Below are 20,902 nucleotides of genomic sequence, written 5' to 3'. Positions count from 1 at the left end.
CTACGAGGGCAAAAAAGGGTGAGAGGCCAAAGTCCGCGGACCGGCCCGTGAAACCGCGGACTAGTGCGGCTATAGCCCGGAAAATAGAGGACCGCTAAAATGCGTGGCGAGCCAACGCGGGACGGGCCACCCGCGTACCCAGCTCTACTCATTAAGGACACAAAGGTAAGTTTGTACTTCACTAGTCTGGAAATTCTGCAAGTAAATCAACATTCGCAGGTTTCCAGCCTCGTTAAGGACACACCCTCTGGCTCAACTTTCAGTGCTCAACTTTCAGTGAAAGCCGGACTAGCTCACATTATTTTCAGGTGCAAGGGCCTTTTTTAACAGAGGAATCCTTCATCTAGCATAAAAGTTGCACTGGACACAAGACAAGCACCACATGCACAAAAAAAGACAACTAAATCCCTCACGCAGTATAAATGGCAGTAAATGTAAACTACTAAGTTTGTTATACAAGGAGGTCATAGTATGAGAATGTACATGCCTTAGATACTAGCATCACTATTATGATCTCAGTGTTCAAATCCAGCCTACCAAAGGCATAACACCTAAGGCCAAAATCACCATACACATAATAGGAAAGCAAGGAAGAAACACACTTAAGAGGCAACAACTTGAAAGGGCGAGACAGCAACAATGGTGCCTTAATTTCGCCTCTGCTCTCTTGGATGATACAAACCCTTATCTCTTGAATCTGTCCTTATCCTCTCCTGTGAGGGGGAAGAACCGACTTTTCCCCTAGCTTCAGTCGACCCACCAGGATGAGAGTGCTCCGGAGAAGGGAGCATCCAACCTCCCTGCCGGGCCTGCTGAGCTTGTCCACTATGATCAGCTCCTAAAACACCAAAAAGCACAAATTAAAGATCACAAACAAACAGCATACTTCTAGTGGAAGGAAAACAATTACTCAGCAGCCACATTGAAAGTATTTTAGAAGTACATAAACATCACGCAAGTGATTGTTACTAGTTATTACAATGTCATAATGCCAGACCACAGTAAAGGTCTTTGGTTTTGATTTTGCATTTTTTTAATAATCATACACTTTGCTTAAAAAAATATAGATGAACAAAGAATGAGTAAGGAGCTTCTTCACACTCTAGAACTATTTAGTTTTCTTTACAATGCTGGGAAAAAGTCCACAAAAAAGGAATGTTTCCAATGACATGATAAAATGTTCACAACCATGCACCTATGCAAAAGCCATTTCTCTTTAAACCCTCTAGATGTTGGCAAACACTATTGTGTATGCGAGTCAAAAACATTTTTCAAAACATGTCTGAAAGATTGTGGTGGTTGAAAGAAAAATGGAAGTGATAGGAATTGGAGGAAAAAGTGGAAAAGGGAAATACAATATAGTGATCAGTGTTGCCAATCTCGGATAACAGCGGAGCGGCCGGCCACAAAAATGCTATTTCGGTATAGCGCATAGTGGGATGGCCGGTGCCCGCTATGCTGATTTTTTTGTATAATTTATATAATATAACTATACACATATAAATGATTAAAAATACTAATTTATGACACTAACATAAAAAAGTCATGGGTGTCTTACACAAAACATACTAGTACCAGAAAGTCAAGGTAAAAAAGGCCATGAAAGTTCTCTGCCACTTCCCCGTCATCCTCCTCAAACTAGACCATGTTCAGTATGTTTCCGAAGCAAAAACCCTGAAATACCTCCCCAAAATGCCCTAACATGAACTTTTTGTGGGTTGTTTATGGGTTATTATCAATTCCAGCAAAAAGCAGCCAAATAATCACCACTATGGCTACTATTTCCTCTCCTTTAGCGGCCGCAACAGCTGCTACACTGAACTTCACCGCTACGCAACAACTAGGAGCGGCTAAGGGCTGCTACGCAACGGTATAGCGCCATTATACTCACAATTGACAACCCATATTAGCGATGTATACTACAACACACACACAGGTGCTCCATACATAGGCTGACTTTTGGTATGGGATTTCTCCCTATTTTGCCCGTTCCATTGTACTGGGTTTTGTAAAACAAGGTTAATGATATATATATATATATATATATATATATATATATATATATATATATATATTTCAGAAAATGAAAATATGTGGGACAAATATGTGAACATAAAACTGTCATCATTCTCTGATAAAATGAAAATATATTTTTTAGAAATTAATCATCAAAACCACCATTCCTAAAGTGGCACAAAGGAGACTCAATTACTCACCAATACTACCAACCCATCCAGGCAAGTACTTTTGACCCTTTCCTTTCCATTCTTCTTCAAATCCAACAAGTTCATCTACAAAATCACAACCCCAAAACCTTCAGTAATGCTGACTGACAATGGTATAGAACTATTGAAGTAGTTGTCATATCACATCACAAAAAATAAATGAGTCCACAAGATACTTAACGAACCTTCGTTTAGATTGTGCAAAGTCTGCATAGTATCCACCTTACCATCTGAGTTGAGTTTTCTTGCGAGGGAATGTCCCTGTAAAACATCAGATATAAGTAAAATAAAATAAATTTGTACAGGACATCATAGGAAAACAGTTGGAAGTTACCCTGAAATCAAACCAATTAAATACACAATTGCTACCAAAGCAAAGGGAATGGTATATGAAAACCTTTCCGTGCAGGCCTCTAGAAATTCTGTGAGAAGCTTGCCTTGTCGAGCTATCAGCCTCCTTGCTCTCTTCAAAGGTCACCTAACACAATGAAGATGGCATCAGAAAAACATCACAAAAATCATGGATCCAGTATAGCTTTTAATCAAAGGAACACTTACTCCATCACTCCCGCTCCTCCTTGTCCTCAATGAAGTATAATATGCTCCATTTGCACCACCATAGCTGACTGTTGAGCTCTGAAAGGAGAAGCTGTGAGTTTGAGGCTGAGGCTGAGGCTGCGGCTGCAGCTCCATATTGAACCTGTTGTAATCATGTCTACCCTGCAAATGTCTGCTCTTCTTCCCTGTTAAGAGAAAAACCACACCAAAAAAAAAAATCAGCCCAAACAAAACCAAGCTACCAGTTTTAAGAGAGATAGAGCAAAAGCACCAACTGCTTAATGCAAAACATACATTACCTTCAAGTCCACCATCTGGATGTTCAACAAAGGGTTCATTTTCTGATCTACTATGTTTTCTTGGATTGTCTTTCTTCACTTCCTTTGCTTCCTCATTTTCATCATCAGAGTTCAATTCCTCAATGATCGGGCCCCTTCCCCTACTAGGCTCTGGAGGTTGATGCGCAAGAAACCCAGATGGCTGCATATTCGGGGGAAAAGGAAATCCAGCAGGACCACCAAAGGGACTAGACTCGAACATCCCCCCTAAAGCACGGGTGAAGAAAGGGTCCTCAAATGGATCCCTTCCCCCAAAGAAGTTTGAGATTAAACTCCTGGGAGGTCCAAAGGAACCAAAGCCTCCAAAACCACCAAAAGGGTCACCAAAGTCGGAGAAAGGATCCCTGCCACCTCTGCGTCCTTGCATTCTGTCTATCTAACTCCTTGTGCAGTTTTAACTGCAGGTCGTACATGATCCATGAAGGATAATTAAATTGCAACAACAAATAATGTACAAACCATACAAATAGTAATCTAAGAAGCATGGCCCCAGTGCTGGACACTGACACAACACGGACACCCGACACTCGCATGACACATATCAGACACATTTTTGTTGTGTTTGAGCAATTGTTTTCTTCAGCTCAGACACTTCTAGACAAAGAAATCCGAAACATCTTGTTGGCAAGACCTTGTGGGACACTTGTATTATTTTTTTTAAGTCAAACCATAAATTATCTTTTATATGAAGCTCATTGGCATAGAGCTTAGGAAGTTGATTTGTATATATATAAATCTTCATAAAAAAAACCTTAAATTTAAATTAGATTCGTCATCTTCATGGTTTTCTACTTCTTAATATACAAATAATCGGTGTCTGGGTATCCTACTTTTTGGATATTAGCCACGCCGTGACCGTATCAGAGTCTGTGCTACATAAATATTAATAATCCTCAATTCCTCATTATGATCTAATCCTGTTTTCTTTTTGGTTTGATTCCTGAGGGGATAACGTAGGGTTTAACATAACCTAACTCAATTTTCAAACGCAGATAATTGATTCAAACAATAGTAGCATAGCATCAACATAATTCCCAGAAAAACCTAAGGAACAGGAAAACAAAAGGCTTGCATGCACAAAATATCAAACATGGAATCAACAAACCAAAACAAAAACGCAACGACTCGATTAAGCATGAGGATCGGTGAAATGAAACAAACTACAGGTACGATTGCGAAACAAAGCTAGTGCGAAACGAAAAGAGATCAACATGAACAAAATTCAGAGGCCTGTGACGAGAGAAACAAGTACCTGAGAGGAAATAGACAGGAGAGTAGAGATGGAGAAGCGGAAAGGATCGTCGACGAACTGTGATCGATTATCAGGTACACAAGAAATTGGAGAGAAGGATTTATGAAGATTTCTCTTGTTCCAGAATTCTGTGGAAGGAAGGTACCATCCACCAACAGGGACGAATCTATATTACCAAAAATCGTTGGGCTTCGTTTCGAAATTACCAAATGGACCATCCACCGCCCTCGACTAGAATTATGATTTCTTCACACCTCATTTTGAGGTGGAAGGAGGTGGAAGAGGAGAGAGATCGGAAGAAAAGAAAAAGTATGAGAGAGAAAATATGAGATGTGATAAATGATAAGAGGAGAGAGGTAGAAACAAAAATAGGTGGAAATGAAGTGTTTAAAAGATGAGGTGTGTATATATCATTACTCAAATTAAAAATATGAAAATTAAATATGATTATATTTTAGAGTTTAAATGATTAAATTATATTTAATAAGTACATGTAGAGATGGAAAAAGGTCAGACCGCCGACAGTGACCTATTCTCTGGCCTACATCAGGCTCAGGCCAGACCAGGCTAAATTAATAAATAAACAAGGCTAATGCTTTTTAAAAAGTCGTTTCAGTTATAAAGATCAGGTTTATGTCACTCATAAAGCCTTGTAAGCCTAACAGGTCGGTCTATTTAAAAAAATAATTTTATTTTATTACTTTTACATTGAATTTCTATTATAATATCTTAAAATTATATATTTTTATTTATTTATATGTTTAAGTATTTTTTTTTTACGGGCATGTTTAAGTATGTTAGACTAGATAATTATTTAACCATATAAACTATAGATAGAGACTGATGACTTTGACTCAGACGATATAAAGATATTGTTATATTTTTCTCGTTAGCTATAAGTATGTTGACATGTTTACAAAATAGATTTGTTGGTATACTTGAATGTTATATGATAAACCAGGCCTTTAAATTGGCTACGAAGCTATTGTGAAAAAAAAAACTACCAGGCCAAGCTAGACTTTCAACAGGTCAAGGCTTAGGCCGAAAAAAAAAACTTATGATAGATAATAGACCGGGCTTAGGCCTTGAATTTTTGAAACTTGTCAGGCCTATTTAAGCAAAGTCTAGCTTATTTCCACCCTTAAGTACATGTAGAATCATTTTAATATGGAATTGAAATCAAAATGATGTATTGAATGGAAAAATTATTTTGTTTTATTCGTGATTTATAAACAGTTGTTACTTATTTAGAGTTATGTTTCTTACTTGAGTTTAATTGATATGCAATGTAGTGTCATTGTAAAATAGTTTTACACTGCCATCAAATTAATATAAAAATTAAATATGAAGTTATATAAGAGAGTTGAAATGATTAAATAATATTTAATAAGTACATGTAGAATCATTTTAATATGGATTTGAAATTAAAATGATGTATTGGAATGGAAAAATTATTTTGTTTTATTTGTGCTTTATAAACAATTGCTTCTTCTTTAGTGTTATGTTTCTTATTTGAGTTTAATTGATATGTAGTGTCAGTGTAAAATAGTTTTGCTAACATCCAATCAATGTATGTCATGTATGAGAGAGTTACATTCATTCTTAGTTTTAGTTAAAATAAAAACATAGTTTTTGATTTGGTAGAATTCAAATGAATGTTTGTGTAAAAAAGAACTCAAGATGAACTCCCATGAATATATCTCACTCTCGAAAGAATAATCTTGAATTTATTACCTAAATATATGAAACGACTTTGAAGTTACCTCATTTTAACACATCTCTAGTAGAGTAAGGTGGTTTGACCCGCTGTCCACCCCACCAAAAAATTAAAAAAAATGACAAGTTTGCCGCCTCACTTTGTATTGACTCAATGGATTGGGCATGGGAGATCGATGAGCTGAATCACCCAATCCACCATATTAAGCCTGACAGGTTAAGTGGGTTACCCACCGTGTTGAACCCACTTATAGACTCTAGTTGAAGTTTAAGTGGAAAATGAATGTTTCCATTAATATAATTATTTCTATAATTTTGAGATCACCAACATTTTATAATTGTCCAACACAAGAAATATTAAAAGATGCCATTTCTCATAAATAAAACTTTTGAACTTATCAAGTGGAAATGAATTCCACTCAATCGTCTTTTACAATTTTTTTGGTCGTTAACGGATATCGTTACTTGTTCGAGAAATAGTTGCATGTCACTCCCAATAAATGAGAAGTTGTTTTGATTTAAAGTGAATGAATAAAACTGAATGATTGAAAATTTCTTTTTGGCAAATCTTTACCGTGTAGGATATGCTTTTTGAAGCTTCACCTCTCTTAAGTGTATAAACCATCATTCTTATACCTTTAACAGTCCTCACAAGCCACACCAAAATTGAAACCTCACAAATCAGAGCTGAATACATCCTATTAAGTTAGCCTGGGAAAGAAAATATATACAGTCACAATATATACATGAGAACTCAGAACTGCTGGATTCTAATACTCAGTGTCAATATATGCTGAATTAACTTCACACTCAAAGTACAACAAGAAGAACGACATCCTGACTCCAGAACTAAATGACTTAGTATGTATTTACATACCAGCTGAGAGCAACGTGAACAAACTTTCAACCCTACATGTAACAAGAGTTTTGTTCTTATTTTGTGCACGTCTGTCTGCAGTCTGCACTGTTGTGAGCGGATAACCAAACACAATCAACACACTTCTTGTTCATAGCAATGACTGCCCATCCCATTGACTGATTTACATGGGCTAACATTTAACCAACAACTATATCTTCATCCCATAGCCATACTCACATCTACTGCAAACTACTAGCTCAAAAACTCTAGCAGGGAGAAATGGTGGTTGGATTTTCAATCATAGCTGAAATCTTGTTTGTTATAACTGCTGGAGGGCTACTGCATCAGGCTCTGTTGGATACTCAAGACCCTGTAATGCTGGTATTCGCCTTAAATCCTCTTCTGAATATGCAGGAATGAACCAGTACCTTTTATCGGTGCCGAATACCTGAGAAAATGTACACAACTTCATGGAAAAAAAAAAAAACCGTAAAGTTACTTCTGACTAATGTATCAAACTGAGTAAATATTCTTTAAACTGCTTAATGCAACTTATAGTTGTAGAATGAAGATTTACCTCCTCCATAGTGAAGAATGCATTTTGGAGAATAAAGCACGGTGTTAAAGCCATTAATCAGAAAATCAACAGTTGGAATTTCAATAACTTTATAATATATCGTAGATGCGCATACATAGTATCACAAATTCAACAGTTGTTTTTTGAATTAACAGTCATCACATCTTAGAGGAGCCAAATATGTAGATGGTGTATCTGATCATATGGCATATCATCCACTATCTACTTCACAAAATTTAATCACTCAATTTTAAACCAATCAACCAATGTTTTTTGGGGTGCTATGAAACAATAATTGGCATTCAATTAATGGCTGAAATAAGATTTTTTTTTCCTCCTTTAGATGCATGGACTAAAAATTTGTACTGTTTACGTTATTTTTAAATAGAGAAAGTAGAGACAAATGAAAAGAGAAAAGGATGGGCAAAGTAGTCAATATCACAGTCTGAGGGTAGGTCTTTGCTCAAGACCAGGGAATGTAGAAGAAACTTAACATCATTAAGGGGAAAAACTTTTTATAAATGTATAATCCCCTTTATAAATCATATTAAAATCAGGATTAGGCCAAATTAAAACATATTAGGCCATAAACCATACGAGAACTATTTCAAATCAATGCAGAAAACTCACCAATGGTTCAAAACTCCACAACTGAAGTCCATTACCAAACCATACATAGAGTAAAATTAACCCATATATATAGATGTTTGTTACCATTTTTGCATAAGTTTTTTAAGGTATAATTTTTAGAGTAAAATAATCTCCATCCCTTTAGAAATATGAATATAACACTCCCTTAAAATATACTTTTCCATCCATTTAATTAACACTGTTAGGATTTTTTTAAATATTTCTTTAATTAAATTTTTTATATATATTATTTGATAATTACTGAAGTACCATCTTTTCAAATAGAATTGTGCTCCCTTGCTTCGTTCTCTTTTTTTCGGTAGCAGCCCACTGAATCGCTTTTCCGCGGCTTCATCCACCAAGGTGCTTCGAGCACTTGTGTTTCCACCAAGGTGAAGACTCAATTGAACAAAATTAGTTACTGCTATCTTCCAAAATGGGTTGGATGTCAGGAATTGTTCGTTCCTTATAGTAGATTAGTAGCAATGGACAATTTGCAAGGACTCAATTTATGCCATAACTAATTGAATTTAATATTTCCTTGCCAGAATTTGGTCCACTTCGAATTTGAATTGTAGATTTCAAAGTTTTGCATTAATTAGTAATAATTCCGGAAAATTCTTTAGTATATTTGCTAAAGCCCACACATAATTAGGTTTCATTTCCATAATTTAATTTTTTCATTTTCTAATTTTTTAATTTCCTAATTTATTGAGTCAATAATATGAATTAATGAAAACTCATCAATAAGGACCAATGAAAATCAAACATTTGGAAAATCATTGTAATAAATGAAAAACATATGACATTTAGGTTGCAATATGACCCACTTTGGTGGATGGATCTTATATATTACTAGTGGACCAATAAATGGAAAACATATGACACTTTGTTTGCCCGCCTCATCAAGTATACAAAGTTAAGACCTTTTCTTGAGCATACTCTAAAGAGAGGTACATATAACTGATCATTAGTGAAGACGAGTCTCGGAAGGAAGAGCCCAACCTGAGATAGTGTTTGTCCTTGGCTTTTGTTTATGGTCATAGGAAAGCATACTGCAATTGGAAATTGTCTTTTCCTGAATTTAATTGGAAATTTGGAATTAGAAGGAACCAAACTCATTCTTAAAATGTGATCTTTGTCAATGACATTTGTTCTCGTGATAACAGTTGCACCAATAAAATGTTCACCAAGTTCATCCACAATTAACCTGGTTCCATGCATAAACTTGTTGCTTGGTCTATATTTCTCAAAAGCATGATTGGAGTACCAACTTTCAATAAAAGTTTGTGGTTAGGCATTCCTGAACTTTTAGTGACGTTCAAAAATTATGTGGTTAACCACTCACCTTGGACTTCAGAATCCCCATCAGATTTCAAGGCAGAGTCAGAACTCAGATATTCATGTTCTGGTGCATCTATTATCCCAAGCATGTAAGTGTTGTAACAAGTCCAATGCTATAAACAGATTTTATCTTTTTTATGATAAACAAATCTACTGGGAAATTCAGCATATGTTAAATCATGCCCTTCTCGGTATTTTTCATTAGCTACAAACCAAGCCATAAACATTGTAGATTTTGTACCACTCTTTTCTAGAACATCTCCAACGTCTTGATTACAATCCCTGTTTGCCTTCTTCTATACTGCGGATAACCTTCTTCCTCAATAGTGGTTGTGTTTTGAAATTTATTTGGAAAGAATTTAGTGCACCTACCCTTCTCCATGCATAGTGATTTTTTGTTTGCACTACCGCACAGTCCATGTATCATGAAGTTAGAAACTATAGCGTGCAACTTGGGATATACACTGGATCAGGAAGCTCGGCAGAGATGACTTTAAATTGTCAATGTCGTCCCCGGTCTTCAACTTATGTCAACTTACTAAGTTTGACAACGATTTCAGGAAGTTTTCGCTTATATGTGATAACAATTCGCCGACCGCTAGCAATTTTTGATATAGAAGGAATGTCTCTATTGTCAGTAAAAGGAACTAAAGCACGAAGAAACATAGTATTTTTAGGATTTGTGACAACAGACCAACCGTGGTACTTAATTTCGTCAAAAGTTTCAGTATAGATAGAGATATAGAGATATTAAATGTGGCTTTTCTTATTTGGCAAAAAAGAAACCAACAATTGTAACTGAAATTGTAAAATGAACGGAGGCCAACCCATCCATCGGTTATTGCAGCAAAACCTTCATAAACTTCGTACTTCAACACTAAAGTTTTTCCTAGAGGATCAACAATGTACCATGTCCCGGCAGTATGAAGTTTAAGCCTCATGACATCATATTCACTAAGCAAACCAAAGTCCTGCAAATTAAAACGAAAACTTTAATTATATCGTAGACAATACAAAATATATAAGACCATTTTCATAAAAAAATGTAGGTAAAGAATAAACCTTCCCCATATAATGTAGAACAACAAAGTTCTGCATCTCCATGATTAAAACAAATACAATGAAGTGAAAAAATGTACGGCCAAGGGTATTGTGTTGGTGGTTGAACAGTTATGTGCATATGGATTTATATAGCATTGATTATATGAGAAAGACGGGAATATATTTTTGTAAAAATTTAAATTTTGTCAAAAAATTAAACACTGTATTTGTAACATATATTTATTGAGATCGTATTATTAAAATTGGAAATTATTCAAATTTTGTAAAATTCCATTGACTAAGTAATAAGTATAATCAAAATTTGAAATGATTCAAATTTTATAAAATTTCATATTTATTTAACAACTATTATCCGCATTTATTACGCTAAGAATAATGTTCCTTATGCTGCCAGATCAAGTGACCATGAATATTTTCCTTATATACTTCCTTCATAAAACTCTAAAGCTGGCCTTGAAAAAAACAATCCACGCTACCGTCAATTACTGGTATATTCCAAAATTTAGATAAAGGTCAATTAAAAGTAGTAAATCAAACCGCGTGGAAAAAATTGATTCAAAATTTGAATGTAAAATTTATAATTAATAAAGGTTGTATTCTTGTTTGATAAATAAAAGCTTGGCTAGAAAAAAAAATTCCACGATCACGTAAATTAAGGCCTTCTTTCAAAATTTGAATGTCATATTTGAGCTGTTAATGGTTTATTAACTTTTGTATTTGTTGATTTATTAATTAATTTATTGATTTATGGACTCATTAATTTTGACCAATGAAAATTAAACAATGTGGACCAATAAGAATAAGTCATGTGGAAATTCAATAGTAAAAACCAAGAGAATACAAACATTTGAAAATTATATAGCAATGTGGCTCACTTTGGTTGATGAACTTTATATATTATTAAGATTATAAATTACCAATATATTCTGTGGTTGCAATATAAACGAGTCTGGCACAAATTCCATGAGGAATGAAGTAATAGTGGATGGAAAAGCCTGTTATAAATAATGGATTATCATTTTTAGTCAACAAACAATGAAAATGATGAAAGCTTAATAATAAAAACATAAAGACGCAACAAATAATCAAAGGGAGAGTTGAACTTACGAACTGGACTCCTGAAGCCTCATAAGCCGAAAGTCTCACAACAATTTCAGGATATTTCCTCTTATATGATAAGAACTCGGCGAGCGCTACCAATTTTTGATATAGAAGGAATGTCTCTACTGTCGGTAAAACTAACTAAAGCACGAAGAAACATAAGATTTTTAGGTTTCGTGACAACATGAAAGTCTAATTATAAATAGAGATATTAAATGTGGCTTTTCTTATTTGGCGAAAAAAAAATCAACAAATGGAATTGAGTTTGTAAAATGAACGGAGGTCAGCCTATCCATCGGTTATTGCAGCAAAACCGACATGAACTTCGTATTTCAACACTAAAGTTTTTCCTAGAGGGTCAACGATGTATCACGTCCCGACATTCTGAAGTTTAAGCCGCATGACATCGTATTCACTAACCAAACAAAAGTCTTGCAAATTACTTAGACAATACAAAACATACATACATATTTCATAAAAAAAAGGTAAAGAATAGACCTTACACATATCATGTAGAACTACAAAGTTCTGCATCTCCATGGATGACAACAAATAAAATTTGAGTGAAAAAAAGAATTAAACATTAGGGGTTAGGGTATTTTTTGGTGGTATAATTGGTATGAACATGTGAATTTATATAGTCATGAATGTCTGAAAAATGCGGGATTTTAAATTTTTTTAAACGATTTCAAATAACATAACACAAATTCCATGAGAAAAAACATTCTTTTTTACTTATTAGCCAAATTTAACGGTTAATTCCATAAAGAAATTGGGTTAAAATCATATATATTTCCTTATTCGGTCTCATTCATATATATATTGTTACCAAAAAAACAATTCATACATATTGAGAAAAGAAAAAAAAACCGGTTAATTGCAAAAAAATAATAAACCGTGCCAAAAGTGTTAATACACTTACAACTTGCTATATTTATTTGATCTGACAACTTGCTATATTTCCTAATTTGGTCCAAATGTTCCACATGTGCCAATAAATTTCAAAATGTATTGATTGAATGAATTAAAATTTGAATTTATTGATTTAGTGAGTCATCAATTTGGACCAATGAGAAGTCATCAATTATGGACCAATCAGAAGAAGACATTTGGAAATTCATTTTAACCACCAATAAAATTAATACATGTGTCATTTAAGTTACTATATGACTCACTTTGGTGGATGAGCTTTATATATTACTAGTGTGATGACTCGTGCGTTGCACGAAAATTTTAGGTTTTTCATTTTTTTATATATGAATGAATTAACTTAAATTCATTTAAATTGTGATAGTATGTATTTTTTTTGCTGTTGAAAAAAACGTGATATTATGTACGTTACATGTTAGTTATGTTGTTTAATAGTAAAAAATTTCAATACGTAAACTGGATAATTTACTTGGTAAAAAAGAATAAGTAAATACATGTTCGTTCAATACAACAAACGTTAATTTTCAAATGCGCCCAAAAAAATACCACAAACATTACCAAAAACTTCCTTATATACTACATTCAAGGTAGAAGTCTGTTTGTTTCTTGCATGATACAATATACAAATTTTAAGACCCCTCTTTGGTCGTACTCTAGAGAGTGCAACGTACAACTGACCATGAAGAAGAGAGTATACATATTTTTAGATCTCTATTTGATTGTACTCTAGAGAGTGCTACATGACTAACCATGAAGAAGAGAAAGAGGAGAGTGCTACGTACAACTTCTAAATTAGTTTACTAATGAATTTATTAAAATAACTGACTATAAATTTGTTTAACTACTTACACCAACAGTGAAAAAAGGTAATACCATGTGATCCAACTATAGTCCATCAATTTGGCATGACATACTTAAATTCAAACTTAAAAATACTTCAATAATGCGCTCATCATATTTATTATCATTGGTGTTTCTTACATCAGATTCATAGGTGTAATTGTTTTGCTTTGGCAAGACTTCCACTCTCTCAACTTGTATAAGGCTCATAGACTAAAAAGACTCTGGGTTCAAAAGGCTCATAGATTCTGTCCAAGCCTTTGACTCGTCTCATTTCTCCCTTTGAAATCATATGCATAAAGTTAAAAGAAAAGCATGATGGGATGCAAGAATTTTGGAGTTAAGATATGCTCATTGATATTATCCACGTCCATCAATCTAAAGAATCCAACTTCATGCTGCCATTACCATCAACAACATCAGTGATGTCTAACACAACAACAACAACAACAACACATGAGTTGAGAAGAAAAACACAAGAAAATGGAAGCAATCTCAAGAAAGGGTATGATTCAGATCTGATGAGCTACAGAGTCATAAATTTCTGACCCCTCAGGTTCATGTTCATTCAATCCCTGCACAAAAGGTTGGCTTAGTTCCAACCACGTTTATACCATATTCAACAATTAAACTCCGACCTATTAACATCAACAAACATATACAAATGTAATGATTACTATATATTCAAAGTTCAGCTCCCACATTTTTACATCAGCACTCACCATATTTTTGCTTATTGTGATGATGATACATGCAATAATAGTGCTATAAATTGTCACAAAAAAATTAAGGAAGTACTACGTGCTAAATTTTCAACAGTAGAAGCCAAGAATCCAATCAGCACAAAGATTAAAGAAAAACTAAGAAGTCATGACACATAATCTACTTCTAAAAAATACCCATAAATAAGGGAACCTAATTGAGCTGTAAGTCAACCTCTGTACATCCTTTTAGTGCCCAACAGCTTAAGAACAAAAAACCTACCAACCAAGAAAGCAAAAAGTACATATAAATCTCAAGCATACATCTTATATTCTTTAAAAAGTCTATCTATACAAATAAACCTGTCAGCTACTACATATAAGTATCACGCACCATTATACAGGCAAGCAAAAATGATTTATCAGTTTTGTCCCTGCTTCATCCTCTCTATCCTTCTTACTTGTGAATCTGAGTGAATCTTGTGGGTCAAAGAAAAGTCTTCAATCCTAGACAAAAAGAAGATAAAAAATATTAGTGAGCTAGATAAAAAGGTCATACTAATATCTAGCTTTAGATACCGCCCTTATTGTTCCACTTATACTTATATTTAGAAAGTCTGTCCATTCCTTGAAAATTTGAAAGCAAGAAATTAGCAAGGAAACTTACTCTGAAATTTGCAAGGAAAAAAAAAGTTTATACCTTGGAAGGTTCATTATATTTTCCGAAAGCAATACCTGGATGATACTTGGGCCAAACATAACATCCACTGAAAACCAAATAATAAGAAATAATAAGGTATAATGAGAATTACCAAAAAAATGCACTCAATCTTCAATGATCCCCATTCAGGATATCTTAACTCCATGCTTCAAACCTTAAAAAACCTCAAGCTCAAATCAGCAGATGACAATTTCATGAGAAAAGATATTGTGATTGCATGGAAACTCCTCAAACCCTAAGCATCATGAAACTGAAGAGCATGAAACATAATACATTATCAAACAACTGGAAAAAAAATTCCTCCTGGTGAAATACAGAAAATTGAAATAATTCATGTGAAAAGGGGCAACACCGTAAGTGAAGCGGATGGAGAAGAGAGAAGAGGCTTACTTGGGATAGCCATGAACCAAATGTTGATGTTAGTAGCTAACTCAAATTTAGGTGGCCTTAATGAAAATCCACCCCGAATTAACAGAAAGCACAAAACCATCCTAAAAAATGCAATATCAGCTAAAGCAAACCAATATAATAAAGTGAAATCATGATTCTTATAATTGAAAACATGATCCTCTGTTATTCTATCAAAAGGAAATAAAGTTTCATTTTATTTTATCACAATGAAATAAATAAGTAAAATCTAAGTAGAAGCACCATCCACATCATCCTTTGTTATTTGATCACAATGAAAAAAAATGTTTCCTCCCATTATTCCTTCTACACTTCGTTACTAAGGAAAACATCTATTTAAATAGCACACAATGCTCAAGAAGCATATCATCTATATTTATGTCAGTTACTCTAATGTTGCTTTGAACTACACATGTGACTGCTGATTTAGCTCTCACCTCACACTTTTCTTCAGTACCAAATATCAGCTCCAATTCCAAATGCACATGCAGCAGAAACATGCGTAACTATCCTTGAAGCCACAATCTCAACAAAGATACCCATAAAATGAGCTTAAATTTTCAGTCAAAAGTTCAAACACATATAGTAAAGAATGTTAATTATTTTCTCTCACCCATGATAACATGAACCCTTCTTTGGTTTTCTGCAATATCATAATATACTTAATAAACAATTAACCTAGACTTAGTAGGTTATTGCGAAACACCATTTGATGCATCTATTATAATAGAAAAGAATCCTCTCAAACTTAATCTCATTTAAGCAACTTGAGAAAGAATTCCTAATCAATCCCTTAAACTTTGGACTTTAATGCTTCTAGGTCCAAGCCCCCAAAACAACATCAGGAGCAACTCCAACTAAATAGACACCAGTTTCGTTTTCTAAAATTGCATTAACACATTACTTGAGGGCCTATTATTATATGGAGGAAGTACAACCAATCCCTTCGCTTGATTTGTTTCTGACAGAAATAATGGATCTTGAATTGGCTGACTATTCAACCAATCCCATCGTGATCTACCACTTCCAATTAGAGGAAACAATTTTCGGCATTCTTCCTTCCGTGTAGTATATTACATCCTGACGGGAAAATCACAAGTGAAATTCAAGTAATGATCCTAATTACACGGCAGTTATAAAATTAAGGAACTATTAGGTATTCCAAAGTATTATCCTAAAATAAAGGCCGTGGAAGAAATTCTTGCTTTACTTTTTAAGGATAAGTCAAGCCGGAGGTGACATACTATGGACTTTGCAGTTTTATTCAAAAAGAAGATCTAGGCAACAAAAAAAAAAATGCAACACCACAAAATGTTCAAATGTTCTACAATGTTATAATACTTATGAGGCTAACAATGGGGTGAAAAAATAATTCTTATCGAACAAAATACAATATTGTGAAAAGGGAAGATTGATTACCTTTGGCCTTGAGCACCCCCTCCATTCTTGTGAAGCGTCAAATGTGCTGATAGTTCATACTCCCACCAAATCTAGCTCCAATACTCATAGCCTAACAATTAAAAAGCACTATAAAATTCAAAATAGTGTTGTCTCTTTGTATCACAAATGAAAATCCCACTATATTTCCAACACATTCTCCTTTTGCAGTGACATTGCACTTTGCATATTATAATTTACCATGGAAAACTAATGCTTTAGAAAAGCAAGGTATGCATGGGATAGTTAGCCAGAGAGGAAATACAGCTAGGAAAATAAAAGAAAAAAACACATGAAAGAATGGAGGGGGTAGTGCTTGCTTTGAGATTATTTTGTTATAGCCATAGCTTCTTTCGTAATAGCTAAACTTCAACTCTGCTATGTCAGTTCTTCTTTTCCTTGCCACTGCATTGAAGCAAGCACCACCGCCAGAAATTTGAAACAGTCAAATAAAGAAGATTAAAACCAATGGCCTAACTTTCATGTAAATATATAGCTCATAGGCCAGCGTACCACATCTGCCAATCAATTTATTGAATTCAATTCAAACTAAATAAGGCCATGATTCCATCATGAAATTGCCTTCTAAAAAAATTGTTACAATAATAATGTTTATTGAATGTGACATTTAATAGTCATTTAAATACATTTACGACTAAGAGTATCAATGTATAAATGGTATGATTTCCTACATTAACTATCATCAAGATAATTTGATTGAATAACTTCAAATATGGCAAGATTGAAATCAGCTCCTATTTCATATTAAAAGACCATATTATAATAGAAATTCTTAGTAATGTTCATGGTACCTGTGTGTTATAACGGAGACACTAATGGGGCTCTTATTCAGCCTGAAAAAGTTCCAAAATTAGGTTTTGAAGTAGCTCTGAAGGACATGTTGGCGGCTCAGTGTGACTGTGAGTAAGCGGCGACCGAATTGCATTTTTCAACCTCTAAGCTGTTCGAAAATTAGGAAAAAAACTCAAAATTATCAAAAGCATAAAATCTGAAAAATTATAAAGAGATTAGAATTAACACTTCAAACAACGAAGAGTCATACCTTGTCATCCACAATCGAAATCATGGATTTGTCACAAAAAAAAGGGATTTGAGGCATTAGAGGACGAAGCGGAGAGAACGTGATGGCGGTGACGAAGAGGAGAGAACAATGACGGCGGTGAGGAGCATGGTTAGATGATGAGGATTGAAGTTGAAGAGTTGACACAGAGAGAAAACGCAGAGCAGGGAGAGGAGTTGAGAATGAGAAAACGCATACCCAGGAAAAACATATGAATTAAACGTGTGACACATCTTTTGAAAACCGTTTTTCTTACAAAGGAACATTCTTTTGAAAACAAAAGTATATTCCTAATAATACAAATTTAATTTTTTAATTTTCTACTTTATTGAGTCATCAATATGCACCAATGAAAAGTCATCAATATTGACCAATCAAAATCAAACATTTGGAAAATCATTGTACCAACCAATAGTTGAAAACCATGTAGAATTTAAAACACAATATGACCCACTTTGGTGGATGTGCTTTATATATTATTAAGACTAGTGCGTTGCACGAAATTTTATGTTATATTTTTTAATAAATAAATTAATTTTATGTTATATTTTTTTAATAAATAAATTAGTTTTCATATATATAATTTAAATTATAAATAAGTCAATCGTGTATAAGTCAACCATATAATAATATATGAAGAGAAAAATGAAATAAATAAATGAAATTATGTTGTATATATCAAACAATTTCAAAAAACTTCTTAAACACTACATTTATAGTACTGGTCTATTGTTTGCCCGAATCATCCAGTTAGGGATGAAAATTTTCACCTGCATGTGGGGATTACCCCATTTGGGGACCCGATCTTGGGAAATTTTTTTTCCGTGAGGGTGGGGGTGGGGATCACCCTCCTCGCCCCATGTGCATAGGTAAAAATTCATTAATACCCTTAATAATAAAGTCAAGTAGTTAATAAAAAATATAAAGGAGCATAAACGTAGCCAATTAGGCACTACTTCAAAATTTCAATTTGAACAACATATTCTTAATGAAGATAAAGATGTTATTGAGGTAAAAAATATGTGGTTTATATATTTAAACTTTTGAGGTCTAGGTATACATTTATGCATTTTTTATTTTATTTTTAATGATATATTAGTGATCCCAATGGGGATCCGTGGGAGCTGTGGGGAGGTGGGGATGACGTGAAAATTCACCCCGCTACGGGATAGGGAGTGGGGATGGGGACAGAGAAGGGATGCGGGGATGGGGAGTGGGGAGACCCTCCTCGTCCCCACCTAGCGCGGGTACCATCTCTGTATCCAGTATACAAAGTTTAAGACTCTTTCTTGAATGTATTGTAGAGAGAGGTAAATATAACTGACTATGAGTGTAGAGGGGCCTCAGAAGGAAGAGTCCAACCTGAGATAGTGTTTGTCCTTGCATTTGTTTATGGTCATCGTGAAGCATACTGCAATTGGAAATTGTCTTCTTTCTGAATTTAATTGGAAATATGAAATTAGAATGGACTTGGTTCCTTCTTGAAATGTGTACTTTTGTCATTAGCATGTGTTCCCGTGATAACAGTTGCACCAATAGCATGTTCACCAAGTTCATCCACAATTAACCTGGTTCCATTGCGTAAACCTGCTGCTTGGTCTATATTTCTCAAAAGAATGATTGGAGTACCTACTTTCAATAATAGTTTGTGGTTAGTGATTTCTAAGCTTTTAGTGTTGTTCAAAAATTCTATTATAAACCACTCACCCTCAATTTCAGAATCTTCATCAAATCACAAGGCAGAGTCGGAGCTCAGATATTCATGTTATGGTGCAGCTACCATGTCAAGCATGTAAGTGTTTATCATTTTAATAGCCTCCAGTGTATGGGCAAAACTTACATACAGTTGCTTAGGTCCAGTTTTTACTGTTTTTCAATCAAAATTTGACATTTTGGATTTCTTTTTTCCACTTTGGATTTCTTTTTCCACATCAGATTTAATAAAATCCCATCCACCTTGAACCCTAAATCTGAAATAGCAATTATCGAAATGCTCCATCTTCAATTTCAACAACAGCAAAACATTTGAAATGCTCAATCTCAATCACCGAAAGAATACATGAAAAATTTAATTGCCTTTAGAAATTGGCAATGAAGATGATGAAGACAGCAAAACGCTGTTGGAAAAGACAACAATCGCGACCACATGTGCACTTCCCTGGAACCACCGCGTTCGAATTCGACGACGATGATAGGTTCGACGATAATAATTTCAGCCTTCAATCTTGGAAAAACTTGGAATGTCAACATTTATTGATTTATTTAATTACTGATTTATTGACTCATTAAATTTGACCAATGAAAATTAAACAATGTGGACCAATCAGACGATGTCATTTGGAAATTCAATGGCAACAACCAATAGAATGCAAACATGTGGAAATTATGTAGCAATGTGGCCCACTTTGGTGGATGAGCTTTATATATTATTAAGATTAAGATTAAGATTAAGATAAGATATGATTTGATGGAGAAGAATTACCTCAAATTTATAGAACCACATGTTAGAGTCATGAGAGTTCTTGATTTCCGAAACTACATAGGAATTGAATTAAATTAATTACTCATTGTCTGAACAAAATGATTTTCCAAAAATTCTATGAGAACAATCTCCCGGTCTGAGCAATTTTTATGATGTGAACCTATCAAACACGGGGAAGCCGTATTTTCAATTTTCTTTAAAACTTTTAGATCTTGATTTGATTTCTTGCATAAGTTGATGGGAATTAACGTTCTTGAATTGTTAAATAATCGAATTCACATGTGCTCCATTGGAATTAACGTTCTTGAATTGCATAAATCTTGACATGGAAGCAAGACATTGTTGTGGAAAAGAAATTTGAAAAAACTCTAATGAAATAATCGAATTCGCATGTGCTCCATTGGATTTGTTTTGGTTTTCTATTAGCTATAGCACGCATAGTGTAACGCCCTGATTTCTTGACAGTTAAAATCATAATATTGCAAGAATAAATAATACTGTATAAGTAAAGATAGCGGAAAATTTGAATTAATTAAAAGCTTTAGTAAGAGAGAGCTACGAAGGCATTTTTATCCAAAGTATTGAGAAATAAGGAAATTAAGTCATCCCTCCCGAGTCAACACAGAGGAAGCAGAAACTT

The 20,902-nt window shown here is 34.1% G+C and overlaps 1 protein-coding gene across 2 annotated transcripts; it reads right to left on the bottom strand.

The window, feature by feature from the left end:
- Positions 1-395: 395 nt before the first annotated feature.
- LOC130710481 (uncharacterized) lies at positions 396-4,566 on the bottom strand. 2 transcript variants are annotated; one of them, XM_057559764.1, is made up of 7 exons: positions 4,374-4,566; positions 3,083-3,519; positions 2,784-2,968; positions 2,560-2,703; positions 2,411-2,486; positions 2,217-2,291; positions 396-838 (listed from the first exon to the last, which is right to left on the bottom strand). In XM_057559764.1, exons 2-7 carry the CDS (start codon positions 3,486-3,488, stop codon positions 648-650), a joined length of 1,077 nt encoding a protein of 358 aa, XP_057415747.1. In that variant the 5' UTR covers positions 3,489-3,519; positions 4,374-4,566; the 3' UTR covers positions 396-647. The 2 variants fall into 2 exon arrangements, with proteins under 2 accessions (XP_057415747.1, XP_057415748.1); XM_057559765.1 differs by having other exon boundaries at positions 2,623-2,703; positions 4,374-4,558.
- Between the last annotated feature and the right edge of the window lie 16,336 nt (positions 4,567-20,902).

This window comes from Lotus japonicus, chromosome 4 (assembly GCF_012489685.1).
Source record: "Lotus japonicus ecotype B-129 chromosome 4, LjGifu_v1.2".
NCBI classification, from domain to species: domain Eukaryota; kingdom Viridiplantae; phylum Streptophyta; class Magnoliopsida; order Fabales; family Fabaceae; genus Lotus; species Lotus japonicus.
This window is presented reverse-complemented; position numbering and strand designations above follow the sequence as displayed.